This window comes from Salvelinus fontinalis, chromosome 41, assembly GCF_029448725.1.
Source record: "Salvelinus fontinalis isolate EN_2023a chromosome 41, ASM2944872v1, whole genome shotgun sequence".
Taxonomy (NCBI): domain Eukaryota; kingdom Metazoa; phylum Chordata; class Actinopteri; order Salmoniformes; family Salmonidae; genus Salvelinus; species Salvelinus fontinalis.
The window spans coordinates 17,739,213-17,755,938 of NC_074705.1; the positions used below are offsets into that span (position 1 = coordinate 17,739,213).

The 16,726-nt window shown below is 45.6% G+C and overlaps 2 protein-coding genes across 3 annotated transcripts; one reads left to right on the forward strand and one right to left on the reverse strand.

The window, feature by feature from the left end:
* The first annotated feature begins 227 nt into the window (after window positions 1-227).
* LOC129840431 (homeobox protein PKNOX1-like) lies at window positions 228-7,391 on the forward strand. 2 transcript variants are annotated; one of them, XM_055908321.1, is made up of 11 exons: window positions 228-421; window positions 1,124-1,236; window positions 3,078-3,220; window positions 3,425-3,596; window positions 4,114-4,287; window positions 4,465-4,582; window positions 4,913-5,010; window positions 5,107-5,241; window positions 6,200-6,276; window positions 6,381-6,553; window positions 6,875-7,391. In XM_055908321.1, exons 2-11 carry the CDS (start codon window positions 1,186-1,188, stop codon window positions 7,063-7,065), a joined length of 1,332 nt encoding a protein of 443 aa, XP_055764296.1. In that variant the 5' UTR covers window positions 228-421; window positions 1,124-1,185; the 3' UTR covers window positions 7,066-7,391. The 2 variants fall into 2 exon arrangements, with proteins under 2 accessions (XP_055764296.1, XP_055764295.1); XM_055908320.1 differs by having other exon boundaries at window positions 229-421; window positions 4,465-4,612.
* Window positions 7,392-9,039: 1,648 nt separating this feature from the next.
* On the reverse strand, window positions 9,040-15,935 carry LOC129840328 (transmembrane protease serine 3-like; the record flags this gene model as incomplete). The annotated part of the gene is made up of 10 exons (XM_055908126.1): window positions 9,040-9,275; window positions 9,410-9,505; window positions 10,436-10,608; window positions 10,773-10,938; window positions 11,050-11,096; window positions 12,996-13,124; window positions 14,297-14,420; window positions 14,642-14,758; window positions 15,309-15,458; window positions 15,602-15,935. Coding segments are annotated over 10 exons (1,572 nt in total), but the record flags the coding sequence as incomplete, so codon positions are not given.
* Window positions 15,936-16,726: the final 791 nt, after the last annotated feature.

Sequence of the window (16,726 nt, forward strand, 5' to 3'; positions counted from 1 at the left end):
ATAATTTGTAATCATAATTTAAGCATAAGGGGAAGGGTATCGGCCTCTAGGGGCGGGACAAGGCATGTTCGGAATTGCTTCTCCTCCCACATGTTGAATATTAATGAGAGAAAATAGTCAGCGAGCCTATACGTAGTGACGACACACGAAAACTGCGGGCCCGGATTGCAGCAGCCCCTTGTCACTGTGACGAAGATTGGCACTAAGGTAAGCTGTCACTCAAATTCCTCTTTTTTTTCGTAGCCCATCAATCTAACAATCGACGCAACATGCTTGAATGCAATGGCTCGCCATGGAATGAGCCAATGTGCACTTTGCAGAATGAACAGTGAGCCAAAAGACTGATCACACATAAAGGCAAGCTGTTGTGGCGAGAGAAAAAAAAGATGTCCGCTTGTTTGGAAAAGGCGCATTGGAAATGGTGAATGAGAAGGCCAAGCGTGTGTTCACTAATCTACAGACTATTGGACTTTCGAATGTTATTATGAGAGATACCTAGTGATGACCGCAATGTAGATGGGATGTGTGCTGTTGACATTTTTATTTGGTCAACATTTGAAAGCACCAATATTATCTGATGCATGTAGCCTGAGCCGCTATACGATATTTAGACAGCGAGGGTAGGATACATTGGTCATGAAATTGACACGAAATTGTATGCACTTTTTGTTTCTTATGGAAACACATTTGATTTATTACCTTATTTATTTTTAGCAAATACGGCTTGCTAAAAAGAGATTCATGGGCCTAGTGTCCCAGTTTAGGATGATGCTTGGTGAACATTACGAACTGTAGATGCACAACTACTGCGTTGAAAAATGCTTTATTTAATCAAAATGTGTGGCCGGAAGTTAGGGCTACTGACTGTACAACATACCTCCCACCCTGCACGCGCGTGAATTGATAACTGCACTGTCTGAATTACATTCTGATACACGCATACAGTGACCAAGCATTTACCACACTCCCAAAAAAATATGAATCCTCCTACCCCAGAATGAAAGGCCCTGTGTTGACATAGTAACCTGACTCTATGTTCTTCATTGGCTATGTATGTATCATGCAATGGTTATGTCTAATCTATGACAACAACGAAAACCTAATCTAAACCCCATGTCTGTAGGACTGGTAACCACACAGGTCTTGGACTGGAATGCCCGTGTATTGGCATCATTGGCAGCGACCATGATGGAAGCCCAGTCGGCATCTCTAGATGAGTACCCGGAGGTGGATCAGGTAAGAGATTGAAGACGAGGAGGAGTGAAGTTTGAACATTTTACAAAGTGGGTGGCCATATTCCAATGAATGAGCTGTGTGATGTTATATACCCCAAACTTAACCACAAATTCAAGAGTAAATTAACAACTGTCTGAAGAAGGGTGTTCCTGTCCTGAATTCCCAATTTCAATGAGCTGCTGTGAAAATTAATATGACACACTTTAAAAGGCTATCAATCCTCTGTGGACTCCATGGCCTTTCAGCAAACATGGCAGAGATCGTGGGGGCTGAGACGAAGCACACATCTTCTAGCTCTCACATAAATGTGTATTTTAACACATTTGCCTTTCAAGTCATTGTTGCGCCATCACATGGCAATCACAAGGGCAAGGACCATCAATATCCAGAGACCGTGGGGGAATGTTTTTCAAATACTGTAACAGCCACACATCTACAGTGTGCACGTAGGAGAGAGGCAATATTCATCATCATACATGTCTTTTTAATATAATATATGCCATTTAGCATATGCTTTTATCTATACAGAACAAAAATATAAACGCCACATGTAAAGTGTTGGTCCCGTGTTTCATGAGCTGAAATAAAAGATCCCAGATGTTTTCCATATGCACAAAAAGCTTATGTCTCATTGTGTGTACTAAATTTGTTTACATCCCTGTTAGTGAGCATTTCTCTTTTGCCAAGATAATCTATCCACCTGACAGCTGTGGCATTAAACAGCATGATCATTACACAGGTGCACCTTGTGCTGGGGACAGTAAAAGGCCACTCTAAAATGTGCGGTTTTGTTACACAACACAATGCCACGGAGGTCTCAAGTTTTGAGGGAGTGTGCAATTGGCATGTTGACTGCAGGAATGTCCACCAGAGCTGTTGCCAGAGAATTTAATGTTCATTTCTCTACCGACGTCATTTTGGCAGTACGTCCAACCGGCCTCACAACCGCAGACCACGTGTAAGCACGCCAGCCCAGGACCTCCACATCTGGCTTATTCACCTGCGGGATCGACTGAGACCAGACAACCGGACAGCTGATGAAAGATAGACTGGTTTTCTGATCCAGTCCCCTAACTTTTTTTTTTTAAGGTATCTGTGACCAACAGATGCATATCTGTAGTCCCAGCCATGTGAAATCCATAGATTAAGGCCTAAGGAATTTATTTCAATTGACTGATTTCCTTATATGAATTCTGACTCAGTAAAATCTTTGAAATTGTTGCATGTTGCGTTTTATATTTTTGTTCCGTATAAAATGACTTGCAGTCATGAGTGCATCATTTTTTTAATGTATGGGTGGTCCCATTAATCAAACCCACTGTCCTGGCATTGCATGCACTATGCTCTACCAACTGTGCTACAGAGGACCACTTTAAAAACCAATGAATGTCAGATCTAGTGAACAATTAGGCATAGCTGGAATGAGCGTGACCTGAGGCAGTGTAGGACAGTGTCGTGTTCACGAGAAACAAAATGGAAGGAACTGTTGAAACAGGGAAGGACTAGAATGGATCATGAGTAATTTATAACTTGAGTGTAGAAGTTACAGACAGTGTATTCATCAGGGTTCAATGTGAGTGATAAATGGCTAAGGCGGTCTCTGTAAGCCGCTGAATTGAGACAGTGTTGTGAGGGGAAAGAGACAGACCAATATCTCTCTCCTCTCCCTGGGGTGTGTGTACTAACCCCATTACCACCCTGAGGGGACTCATCCACCAACCACTCACTAACTTTACTGGATTTCACGCCTATCCCCTCCCTTCTCCTCCACTCTCCTTCTATTTTATCTGCCCGGTTTCCCGCTCTTCTCTTTACCATACTTGTCTCTTCCCTGGGTAAAGGTCTTGGTGCAGATGCGCGTGGGAGCGGATGCCGAGGGGGATCCGGAGCAGAGTCTGACCGAGGGAAGCGAGGGGGGAGCAGGCAGCCCCTCTGCCATGCAGCCCCAGACGCCCATGGACACAGACAAGCAGGCCATCTACAGGTAGGCGAGTCATGGTACTCCTCCACTCCGTCCTCCTCACCAGAGCTGTTTTCCTCTGTTTTCCCCCCCCTCCTTCATTTTCCTTCCCTTGTCCTGTTTATGACTGTGAACTTGTGTGGATGTGCGAGCGTCGGTGTGTTTGTGTACTTTCATTAACTGCGCCTACTGTGGCGTTGATCCTTTGCACTCGCGTGTGCATCGTAGGCACCCCCTGTTCCCTCTGCTGGCCCTACTCTTTGAGAAGTGTGAGCAGTCGACTCAGAGCTCGGACTGCGTCAGCTCTGCCAGCTTCAATGTGGACATTGAGAACTTTGTCCGCAGCCAGAAGAAAGAGGGCAAGGGCTTCTTCTGTGACGACCCAGACGTGGACAACCTGGTGAGGAACTCTGCACGACTAGGGTCTTGTTCATTTGGGCATGCAACTGGAAACATTTGAAAATGTTCTGCAACTGAAAATAATTGTTGTTTCTTGTTGGATATGCCCAGTTGGTCCTTTCCTGTTTCAGTCTGTTTTCTTCCTTTTGGTACCTAATGAACATGACCTAGCTATTTCACGTCTGTCTTTGACGTTAAAAGAGAATATTACGAAGTTCCACGGCTGTTGTGCCCCTCAACAAACCACTCTTGAATTGCCTCTTTACATCGAGCAATTGAAAGATTGTATGTGTGATGGTAAATGTTTTATCAAAAAGACAGAAATAAATGTTGTGACCCATGTCTTTATTGGGAAGAACTGAAGAGACATGACTGACCAGCAAACTGATGCTGAAAGACCTAATTGGTCATGGTTAAGCTTAACCCTTGGCTACGGTCAGGGTTAGAGTTATGGGTTGGCAGCATACCTACCGATGGACCGCTAATGACCTCACCTGACCTTTGACCTCTGACCCCAGATGGTGAAGGCCATCCAGGTGCTGCGTATCCACCTCCTGGAGCTGGAGAAAGTGAGCGACTTGTGTAAGGACTTCTGTAGCCGCTACATCGCCTGCCTGCGTACCAAGATGAACAGTGAGACCCTGCTGAGTGGAGGAGATACTGACAGCCCCTGTTCCCCTGTCCAGATACAGGTACACACAGGTTATACACACACATTTTCCCTTCATATATTATTTGTATCTTTCCCAGAAGGAACTTTGGATATTGAATTGGGATTAAATGATAAGCGCATAATAGTACAATTATACAAGATGAACACAAATGAATGTGAATGCAGTAAGGCTAATTCTGTGTGTTTCTCCCCCCAGACCTCCAGCCCACTCACAGGAACACTCAGCCCTCAAGGCATTGTGATGTCAGCCTCGGCCCTGCAGCAGGGCAACGTTACCCTGACAACAGTCAATTCTGCTGGCCAAGTGTTAGCAGGTATGTCTCCGTGGCATACCACCTCTACAGGTACTCTCTCCTCTCCGCCTTTCTGTGTCCCTGTTAAGACAACTACTAGCAATACTGGGTCATATTAATTATGGCACACCGTCGCAAAACGTTTTGCAACGGATAACGAAAACAATATTTTCTTATCAGGTTCAGGTAGTACTTCAGGTAGTACTAACTGTTTTAGTCAGTTTTCTTGAATCCGTGAATGTTGCCTCTTTTTTTCAGAGTCGATTTCAGTTGATTATGGTGAGGTGCTGAGGGTCCTTGGATCAAGGTGTTGCCAAAAATGCCCTAACTTTTATTTGTGTGTTTGAGCAGGTGGTACAGTGTACCAGCCCATCACAGTAGTCACTCCTCAGGGACAGGTGGTGGGACAAGCTATCTCACCCCAGACAATACGCATCAACAACACACAGGTGAGGAATACACCACACACACACACACACAGACGCACGGTCACAGTCACACAAACTACAGACGGTTCTGTGACTTGACTGTGTGTGTGTGTACAGCTCCAGTTGCAGCTCAATCAGGACCTAAGCAGTTTCTTCACCCAGGAGGACAGCTCATCCAAGAGCAACAAGAGGGGGGTCCTGCCCAAATCAGCCACCAACATCATGCGCACCTGGCTCTTCCAACACATAGGGGTGAGTGAAAAACACCTTGTACCAACCGTTCCTAAGATTAGAATAACTTCACCTATAACTGAATGTATTGTAACCCAGAGTAAAGCTCTGCTAGGTTATTCCAAGGGTGTCTGAGCATGCTTGCGTGCGTGTGAGTGTGCACGTGCATGTATTTGAGAGCGAATGATGGCCCCCGTCACGATGGCTCGTCCCATGATGGCTCGGAGCGGTTGCATTGATAGAGACGGATGTGTTAGGTCCTCATATGACTGGCCCATGGTCTGCTGGCTAAATGCTAATCCGAGGTTAATCAGTGGACAGCCCACAAGCCCAATGGTGGATCTAACCAGACTGGTAGCTCACAGAGACCCTTTGTTCCCTGTGTGTGTGGGTGTCGGTGTGTGTTTGTTGTGTGCCTGAGCGTGGACGTGTGCGTAAGAGACGGTTAACTAGCAGCCAGATGTTAGAACATCCTGGCCCTCACAAAGACACACTTTGAGATGACGCGTCTTCACTGCAGCTTGTTCCTCTCTGCTTGCTCCCGAGCGGCCAATCCTGGCCCTCAAGCCTTTGTACATCCTAAAGTTGAATCTAAATGCATCCGGGTTGGGACGAAAGCCTAACCTCCCAGTACCTCAGAATTTTCCCCCACATGGCCCACTAGCAATTTATACCGGTGTAAGTAATGGTCCCTGTGGTGCCCACAAACGTTGCGTGATAGCAGATCAAGTAACAGAGAAATTGGGTAAAAAGGTATCCGACTAGTGGCCAGGCTGCTCCGAACTCTTAATTCAAATAGAAGCGACTTTACTTAATCAACATCTTGTGCCGTTCGAATACAAATTGACCTTTAGTCTTACGTCATCCATCCACAGTCTCTCCCAGTACCTACTCGGCTTAATAGGGAGCTAATAGAACTCATTTGCTGTAAATGATTGTTTGTGTTCTTTACCCTTCTCTCTCTTTCTTTCTCTCTCAGCATCCCTATCCCACAGAGGACGAGAAGAAACAGCTTGCCATACAGACCAACCTGACCCTGCTGCAGGTCAACAACTGGTGAGGCAATCTTTCACGCACATACCCACACACACCTTAAACCCAAGCGTAGAAATGTGGCCTCGGATGATTGGCTTAGCCCCTGTCCGTCTCTCCCTCTCCAGGTTCATTAATGCTAGGAGGCGGATCCTCCAGCCCATGATGGACAGCAGTGCTTCAGACGCGCCCAAGAGCAGGAAGAGGACTCCCCAGAGCCGGCCCACCCAGCGTTTCTGGCCCATGGCCAACAACATTGCCTCGGCCGGTGTAGGGCAGGAGGTGGCCATGGACGATGACGGTAAATGCCCAGAAAAACAAATAATATGAAAAGTCTGCAACTCTGATATGCTCCTGTTGTAAATTTATTAAACCGCAAGTGAGAAATCACAGTAGGAACATATCAGAGTTCCGGAGAAGATTTTTTTTTTAGCCCCAGTCCTTACTACAGGCTGGGATGAATGTGGTTTTCACACCTTGATATGACTTGATCTTGTCCTTAACACACCGGCCATCTCTATTACCACAATGACCCCGGTCAACTCTTGACTATACGCTGTCCAATTACGTGCTGGTTAGTGGGTGTGGCTGAAGCTTGTTCTGTTTCCCCCTGTGCCCTCAGTTACCATGGTGACGATGGGCATGAGTGTAGACGAGCTGCAGACGCTGACCTCAGACAGTGCAACACTGGCCATGCAGCAGGTGATGATGGGAGGACACAGCGAGGAGGAGGACGGCGAGAGCGAGGAGGAGGAGGAGGAGGAGGAAGAAGAGGAGGAGGAGGAGGGGGGTGACATGGCCGGATTGGAGTGACATACCACTACTGCGGGATGTGATGTCACACCCTCATGCATGCCTGTGTTTGACTATATTACTCAACACTCATCAGTGTCCAAGACAACCCACACTAGGCCTTTAAGGTCCTTCTAGAAACAGAAAAAAAAATGCTATTTTTATATGTAAAATGTTTGGAATGAAGGCTGTTTTATTTTTTTCATTTGGCTTTTTTGCTTAGTGTTTTTATTTTGTTTAGTTTGTTTTTTAAAGAATATTTATGTATGAACATTGAATGTCCAATATGGCTGACCTGCTTTTCAAGGTCTGTTGGATTTCTCTAATAATAAAATGTTCAAGAAAGATTCTCCTCAACTTTGTTTTTTATTTCGTAGTGTCGACGCAGTGTTTTCAGGGGGGGGATATCGACATGATGAGCTAGGATGTGTTGGAGGATGTATTGATAGTTGTGCAAAGACGTCGGTACCAAAAAATTCACACATGCTTATGAGTGCAACATCAAAAATGAATCATTGGGGAAAAAAGCTTTTTTTGTAAAAATAAATACATATTTTTATGGCATTTAAATATTATACAGGTTTTTACTTGTGTTCTCTGTACCATATTTCTCTACAAACACTGCTATATAATGGTATATAACAGTATATTATACACAATACATGTTACAGCTATTCCATTTGTCTACATACACAGTTTGTGTGTAGGGATGGAAGGGGCTCACCGTGGAGATCATCTAATTATTTATTTATTTTTATTTGACCGTTATTTTACCAGGTAAGTTGACTGAGAACACGTTCTCATTTGCAGCAACGACCTGGGGAATAGTTACAGGGGAGAGGAGGGGGATGAATGAGCCAATTGTAAACTAATGAGACCAAGCTTAGGCCAGTATTTAAGCTGATCACCCTTTTTGACTATGTCCCACCCACAGTCGATGTTACCACGATCGTGGAGATCGCATTCAAAGTAAACGCTGCAGATGTCGGCTCAATCGGAAATGACCTTTTAATGTCAACTTTGCTACAACGTGGATCCTCCGCAGTCCGTATTGAATCCTGGCCCTAGTTCATCTCCCCAGTCCTCCATTTATTGTCCACCATTCCCCCCATCTTGCTTATATGACTTTAAAATAGAGCTGTTGCTCAGCCTCAGATTGTGTCCATTCATTGTTGTGCTTAAGAACAAATCATTAGTGTCTCTGAGTAAAGTCCTCTAAATATGTGAGCTACTGTATCCTTTGGGGGATCAAGGACTCAGTGCCTCTTCTTTCTGGGGAAAGATATCACAGAATGGGTGTATGTCATTTTGATGTTAAATAGACTAACAGATTTAACTGACTAATCCTAAAGAATAAACTACCAAAAGGTTTTCCATTGATTTCACTGGCTGTCTCAAACTTTAAGACTCCTTCACTCTTAAAGGAACAGTTCATTCTGCATTCTGGTGAAACTCTTAGTAAATCCAGGCCTAAATTCATTTTGATGTCTGAAAACATCTGACAAACTTTGATTTTGGCGTGAACGGTCAATTTAAACCATGTATCTCTCTCCTTTGCATAGCAGCCTTAACAGTATTGCAGTAATGTCTGCCACCAGTAGAGTTCATGAGTGCTACAGTATCAACAGTAGAATTCACCTCCATCTGCTGGTGGATCCAGCTCAGAGCGTGGGAGATGAGAGTGTACAAGGCAGGATTGTCCCTCTCAGCACAGCCATAGCCCCAGCTAGTGGCCCCCGCCAGCTTCCACACTGACGAGTCCTCACAGGCCAGAGGGCCTCCGCTATCCCCCTGAGGAGCCAAACACACCAGGATTAGCAGCAGTGCATTTGACTCCAAATAGGTGAGCTTTATAACACAAAACACACTGTGCTAACGAACGGTTAAAAGCAGCGGGTGACCGTCCTAGCGCCTTTGAACAGGAAATCGGTCGACATTTTCTGTTCATTTTCTGACGTTTCGTGATGGCAAACACACAGTGGCCACCCCCTGCTCTTAACCGTTTGTCTTCGCTGTGTGCTTTTTGTCTACACTTTGTCCTTTAGACAAATGGTGCATGGAACTCTGAGGTCCACTTCTGAAGGATACCTGGCAAGAGTCTTTGCCGCCCTCTAGGTAGCCTGCACAGACAAGCCAAGGGGAGATGGCTCCCTGGTACACTCCTGGTCCACTGCAGTCCCTGCTGGAGAGCACAGGGACCTGGGCAGAGTGCATGGACACACTGGTCTCCCCTGGAAAGACACACACACACACACAGAGAGGAAGGGCAGGAAAGTTGTATCACGGTGTGTGTCCGCATGCATGAATGCGTGCATGTGGTGCGTGCTTGCGCATCTAGTCAGGTGTTGAATTTGAGCCCATTCACCTCCATCCACTGTGGCACCCCACCCAGAGATCCAGCACATCTTCCCCTCCTCAAATCTCTCCCCATAGTTCGGCAGGCAGATAGGCTCAACCAGACCTGGAGGAAAATACTTAGCCAATGAGCCTGCTGTGCTCCTTCAGATTTGAGGTGAATAAGAGCAGTTACTCTTGGGGCTCTAATCAATCCGTATCGCGGAAGTTCAACGCTAAAGCCCAATTTAAAGGCAATGTTCCTGCGTTGGCGGGGGACTGTATTCACGGTAAACGTTGCATACTGTATGTCAGCATAATCAGAAATGACCTTTACATTTCTATCACGTAATCTGTAATGCGTCAGCGATACAGATTGAATATTGAATAGAGCCCTATATCATTATCACTCAGTAGGACAGATAGGAAGAATTGGGACACATTTTTGGGTTGTTTTGCCTTGGTACTTAGAGTGCAGACTGTCAGCTTAAATATGTCCATATCGGCTGAACCGTTTCGAAAAAATATATATTTGTGACTTTTTCACTCATCCTTATTCAAGATTTATTCAGGATTATCCGTAATCATGGTAGCATCCACATTAACGTGTAAGTGTTAATAAACATATTATATTCTTATTTACATTAAAAGTCACTGCAAAATGACACAATACATTATTTACCATTCATTTCTATTGGGCACAAAATAATCTGAAACACAAACAAATACAAACAGTAAATGAATCCAACAAATGTGTAGAGTCACAAGTGTGATGTAGTCATTGCGTGGTATGAATATGGAGCCAAACACTTAACCTTTTTACTACTTTAATAAACATATAAGTGTCCCAATTTGTCCCAATACTTTTGGTCCCCTAAAAATGTGTAACGGTTCACCCGATATGGATGAAAATACCCTCAAATGAAACCTGACAGCCTGCACTTTAACCTCATAATCATTGTGTCATTTAAAATCCAAAGTGCTGGAGTACAGAGCCAAAACAACAACAAAATGTCGCAGTCCCAATACATTTGGGTCTCAATGTAGACCGTGGTACCATTAAAGGTAAGAGGCTCTGTAAGCTTCAATAGAGCGATGTCATAGTTTAAGCCCTTGGGTTGGTAGCTGGCATGGTAGATAATCTTCTCCAAAGAGCGAGACAGCACCCCATTGACTGGCTGATCTGTCAATCCCACATGCACCGCCCACAGCATGGTGTTTGTTGCAAACCTTGAGAAGGGATGGACAGTCAACCAATTAAAAATCATATCACTTTTAAAAGTTATGCTGTGTTCATGTAAGGTCAGTACAGTATAAATGTTTGTGTGTGTACGTACTTGCATGCATGCTCGTGTGTGCACGCATGTGCACCTGTGTTTGTGAGAGAGACTCACCCGTAGACACAGTGTGCTGCTGTCACTATCCAGCGTGGTGTGATGATGGAGCCCCCACAGAGGTGTTGGTTCTGATAGTGCAGGCTGGCCTGCCAGGGAAACTGGCCTGGTTTGGAGACGTTCCCTCCCACAATACGAGACCGGAACATGGGCCTGGAGCCACAATCTGCAGGGGGCAGCCAGGGGAAAACCATTGATATGATAATGTTGCTGGTATACATTCACAACGCACACACACACACACACTTCCTAACTCCACTGTCACTCTTTCACTCACCTAGGCACTTGAGTACGATCACACTCTCAGAGCTGCACTGGGTCTTACTGGGAAAACAGAGAATGAAGGCTTATACTTACTGTCAACATACATACAGACAGTCTGTGGACCTGAGCGCAGAACCAATTGTATATAACATGCTGGGAATAACTTCAGAAAATGAAATTATACAGTAAACTGGTTCAAATTAGGTTATTCTCTGTATAACACCAACAGGAAAGTTTGATGTATGGTCTCATTTGTACCATGTACAAACCCAGTCAAGCCCTTATGTCATTGAGAAAGATGACATGGGCCTCCCGGGTGGCGCAGTGGTCTAGGGCACTGCATCGCAGTGTTAACTGCGCCACCAGAGTCTCTGGGTTCGCGCCCAGGCTCTGTCGCAGCCGGCCGCGACCGGGAGGTCCGTGGGGCGACGCACAATTGGCATAGCGTCGTCCGGGGTAGGGAGGGTTTGGCCGGTAGGGATATCCTTGTCTCATCGTGCTCCAGCGACTCCTGTGGCGGGCCGGGCGCAGTGCGCGCCAACCAAGGGGGCCAGGTACACGGTGTTTCCTCCGACACATTGGTGCGGCTGGCATCCGGGTTGGAGGCGCGCTGTGTTAAGAAGCAGTACGGCTGGTTGGGTTGTGCTTCGGAGGACGTATGGCTTTCGACCTTCGTCTCTCCCGAGCCCGTACGGGAGTTGTAGCGATGAGACAAGGTAGTAATTACTAGCGATTGGATACCACGAAAAATTGGGGAGAAAATGGGATAAAAAAAAAAATGTTTAAAAAAGAGAAAGATGACATGGACTGAAGTGAAACATGAGATTACAACTAGACTTATGAAGCAGAGCAGAGCAACATAAACAATCAACACGCGCTTACGAAACATGCTTTAGTTAGTGCCGCCGAGCAACATGCGTTTCTGAGGGAAACGCAGAATTAGCCTAATTAAAATTAGCCTTCCATTGTTTCACATGACAAATACTGTATCATGCGCCACTTTGGGGGTACCTCCAGACAGTATAGTGCCTTGCAAAAGTTTTTTTTTTTTTCCAAATACAGAGAAATTCTTGAGGGAAACCTGTTTCAGTCTTCCAGAGATTTGAGACTGGGACGGAGGTTCACCTTCCAGCAGGACAATGACCCTAAGCATACTGCTAAAGCAACACTTGAGTGGTTTAAGGGGAAACATGTAAATGTCTTGGAATGGCCTAGTCAAAGCCCAGACCTCAATCCAATTGAGAATCTGTGGTATGACTTAAAGATTGCTGTACACCACCGGAACCCATCCAACTTGAGCAGTTGGAGCTGGAGCAGTTTTGCCTTGAAGGATGGGAAAAAAAACAGTGGCTAGATGTGCCAAGTTTATAGAGACATACCCCAAGAGACTTGCAGCTGTAATTGCTGCAAAAGGTGGTTCTACAAGGTATTGACTTTGGGGGGGGTGAATAGTTATGCACGCTCAGGTTTTCTGTTTTTTGTGTTATTTCTTGTTTGTTTCACAAGAAAATATATTTGCATCTTCAAAGTGGTAGACATGTTGTGTAAATCAAATGATACAAACCCCCCAAAAATACGTTTTAATTCCAGTGTGTAAGGCAACAAAATAGGAAAAATGCCAAGGGGAGTGAATACTTTCGCAAGCCACTGTTGCTCAAAATGCTTCAGTTCCGATAACAGGAACGGGGAGACATTCAACCATCACAGCCCTGTTGACAGCCTTACATCAGCATAGTATGTAGTCCTTGCGGTGGCATACTGTAGCTTGATGGCACAATCAAGAATTTGAGTACTTAACGCAATAGTGTTTGGGAAAAGATCTTTGGTTGTAAGGACATACGCTAGAAGAGGAAGAACTTGCTGCTACAGCTGTACATTAGAACTTTAACAAAAAGACTGGCAGACTGGTAATGAGCACAGTTTTATTTTATGTCAGAAATGGATGGCCAAATGGTTCACCTGAGGAAGGTGGTGTTATGGATCTTGACAGTCTGCTGGCGATCTGGATGACTCAGGTTGACTGATACCAGGTTAACCTGGAAGGCCGACTCGACAGAGGAGAGAGGCAGGGATCTGGAACTGATGTAGCTGAGCGAACAAGAAGGAACCACACAGAGATTTACAGTTTATTGGGGCAAATAGTGTGAATTTTAATTTGCCGCTTATAAGGCAGTGGGCGGGTTTGGGATGGTATTATGCTGACATTCTGTGACTAGATCCATTGAGAGAACTATCCATTCATTCATTCACAATCCATTTATAAAAGTGGTCACAGGATCCTAATATACTTGGACCACAACGGAAATAAATCTGTTGACTTTATTGTGTTTTATCCACAGTTATTTTGAATGTGTGTCTTTGATTTCATGTGGCTGTGTCAACTTTATTTGTATTTTATAAAAGTAATTAATTATTAATCCAAACATACTCCTAACATTAACTAGGAAGGTCTTAAAGGGATACTTTGGGATTTTGACACTACATATTTAGCCTTTTATCTACTTCCCAGAATCAGATGAACTTGTGGATACCATTTTTATGTCTCTGTGTCCAGTTTAAAGGAAGTTAGAGGTAGTTTTGTGAGCCAATGCTAACTGGCGTTAGCACAATGACTGGAAGACTATGGGTATAGACTTTCAGTCAATACGCTAATGCTAGTTAGCAATTGCGCTAATGCTAGCTAGCAACTTCCTTCAAACTGCACGCAGAGACTTAAAAATTGTATCCACATGTTCATCTGAGTCTGGGGAAGGAGATAAAGGGCTTCATTACCAAAATGATCCCCAAAATGGGAACGTGGCCAGATCCGTTGTAACACTGCCGATGGTATAACTGACAATCTTGACCTACTTAGAGCGCTGGTTGTTTGGGCTGGTGATTTTTCACTTCATTTAATGCCAGGCTGATTTTAATGGGATTAGCAATGCAGTTAATGGGACCTTTGGGTACAGAAACCCATTAGAAAGCCCTCCCTCTGAATTCTGGGTAAATGTGGGAGTATTACAACGAGGAGGGAGAGAGTTTTATCACAAACTGCAGAGTCATGTCGATGTAATAGTCTCTTTCTCCTCAGGCCCTGTGGGAGAATGGTTTCTATGGTGGAATGATCTGTATTCTCTGTATGTCTCTTGACATTGCTCCACTCACCCTCACCCTAGTCATCCACCATGCCAGCCCCAGTGAACCTCTGACCCTTCACTTATCTTTTTGCCCCTGTCACAGAGAACTAATTCAATTCCATTCAATTCCCAACAGTGTACCTGGAGTATCCCAGCTGTTTGCAGGCAGAATAACCCAGTGTGTGATCCCAGTTGGTGGAGCACACAGTCCTCCATACACCCCTACTGTTGATCTGCAGCACAGAGCTCCTCCCACTCAGACGCACTAAGGGACAGACAGACAGACAGACAGTGTGTGTACAGGTTACTCTGTGAAAAGTCTGGCCTATCTGACCTAGCCTGGGGACGAGGTTACACAGTGAATAATGTGGATGAATGGTGTGAGGGAATTTCAAGCCCTTTATCAGGGTTACAGTGGGCAGGGGGGGGGGGGGGGGGGGGGGGGTTTAGTGCTGTATGCGTGTGGGAGAGAAGTGTGCATCTCACCACATTGCAGTTCGTCCTCCCCATCTGCGCAGTCGCTGACTCCATCACACTGCGCGGATCTGGCAAAACACAAAGTGGATGTGCTACAGTGGAACTTCCCCGTGCAGCTGACTCCCACTTTGGAAACAAGGAGGACGCACGCATGTACACACAGACACACATGCACACACATTGTTACACACAGTGGTGGAATTGGAAAGAGGTCGTAGTAAAATCCTATGACTCTATGTAAAAAAAAAGCACGTCACAATGATATGTCATGACATGTTCCACCCCTGATTACACACACAACTTGTCGTGTCATTCAGACCTCAAGAGTAACTTACTGCACCCTGTCTCCTGTTACACATACGACACACGACTCCCCTTACAATCACAATAAAACAGTACAGAACAACGATACTATTACAATAACACTACGAGCCACTCAGACACTGTATATCCTAATCCTAGTGCTTGATACTATATTCTAACGCACAACATTGCCCGTTGTAATAGATAGATATCACTTTATAATACAGCCATATAGTGTCAAGTGCAAATGTGTCCTTGATTTCAATCCAACGACACATGGTCCGATTAAACTGCTATAGACAGATTATCTTTCTGCAATAATATGCTTCATAATGACTATGTAATAACAAGGCCACAAACAGTGTTCCCTTACCTCCAAGCCCAATGCCTAGGGCTAGACTCAGGGCCAGTAGACCACACGCAATCACCAGCAGCAGCCAGTGTGCCAGGAGCTGGCTCCATAGAGTCTTAGTCTCCACCAAGCCGTCATCTGAACCACCAGAAATTAACCATGAGAGAAAATCTAAACAATGGGGGACAGGGCAACACTGGCACTAGTAAGGTCATAAACCATTGAGAGCCATGGTTAGCCCCATTACAACACGCCAGGCACTCATAGATAGAGCAAGGGGGTTTTCCTGACTCTGTGTCCAGACCACGAAAAACTCTTGACGCATAGATGGAGAGTCATTGTGTCCTCTGAGGCTTCCATACCGTGCATGAAGGGCCGGACCTTGATGAAGCGCATGGAAGGCAGGTAGCTGGGTGGGGTGAGCAGGCCCTGGCTCTTTGGGATGGGGGCAGGGGGCTCCTGGAGTGGAGCGGTGGGCACATGGGGGTCCTGGAGGTTCTGAGAGAAGGAGCCGCTGGTCTGGCTACTGAGGGAGCTGGCATTGAAGGTGGTGAGGATCTCCACGATTGGCAGGTCCTCGTTACTCACAGACTCAACCTCAATACGGACCGGGTCCGTTCCCTCTGCCCCAGACACCTGTATGGAGTGTGTACGAGAGAGAGAGAGAGACACACAAATAGAGAGACAGACAGAAATAGAGGGAAGGCGTGCGAGAGAGAAGATGGATGGCGTGAGAGCGAGAGGGGGAGAGAAAAAGGGAAAATGTGAACGAGATAGAAAGAAAGAAAAAGAGATGAGGATGAGTCTTCCTTGTCAGTTGTTCGTTCATCTGAACAGCGTTGATGTTAAAACACGCAGACCTCAGGAGGTCAGTCTGGCTACACACCTCCCTCTCTTCGGCGAAACCATCAGCAGCAGTCTTGTCACTATCAGGCATGGCCATATCTCCTCACCCAGCTAATCATCTTGGCCCCATGGTAGTAAGATGACCACCGCTGGAGGCTGGTGGAGCGATGGGAGAGTAAGGACTGCACTGACAAACATCCAGGATATAATGCTACTGCCTAGCTGAGTGACTGACCAATTGACCGACCACCACCAATGGAGAACCTGAACGCATACTCCCTGTATATTGCTCACAGACCAGTTTCCTAGCAAACTGTATTCACTAACTAACTCACTAACTGACAAATTTACCTTTGTAATCCGTATGCCCGACAAACTGCCTGACAAACTGGCCAGATCTTGGTCTGGCCAACTGACTGACAAACTGTCTCTCTGTTGTCCTCCTCTCTCTCTTTCTCTCTCCCTCTCTCTCTCTCTCTCTCTCGTGTCTTCACTCTGGCCACACCCTGATGGGGAGAGAATGGGACACCTGAGCAGGTGCAACACCAGTGTGCCGTGCCACATAAAGAGGGGATCAAGTAACGTCTGAAAGC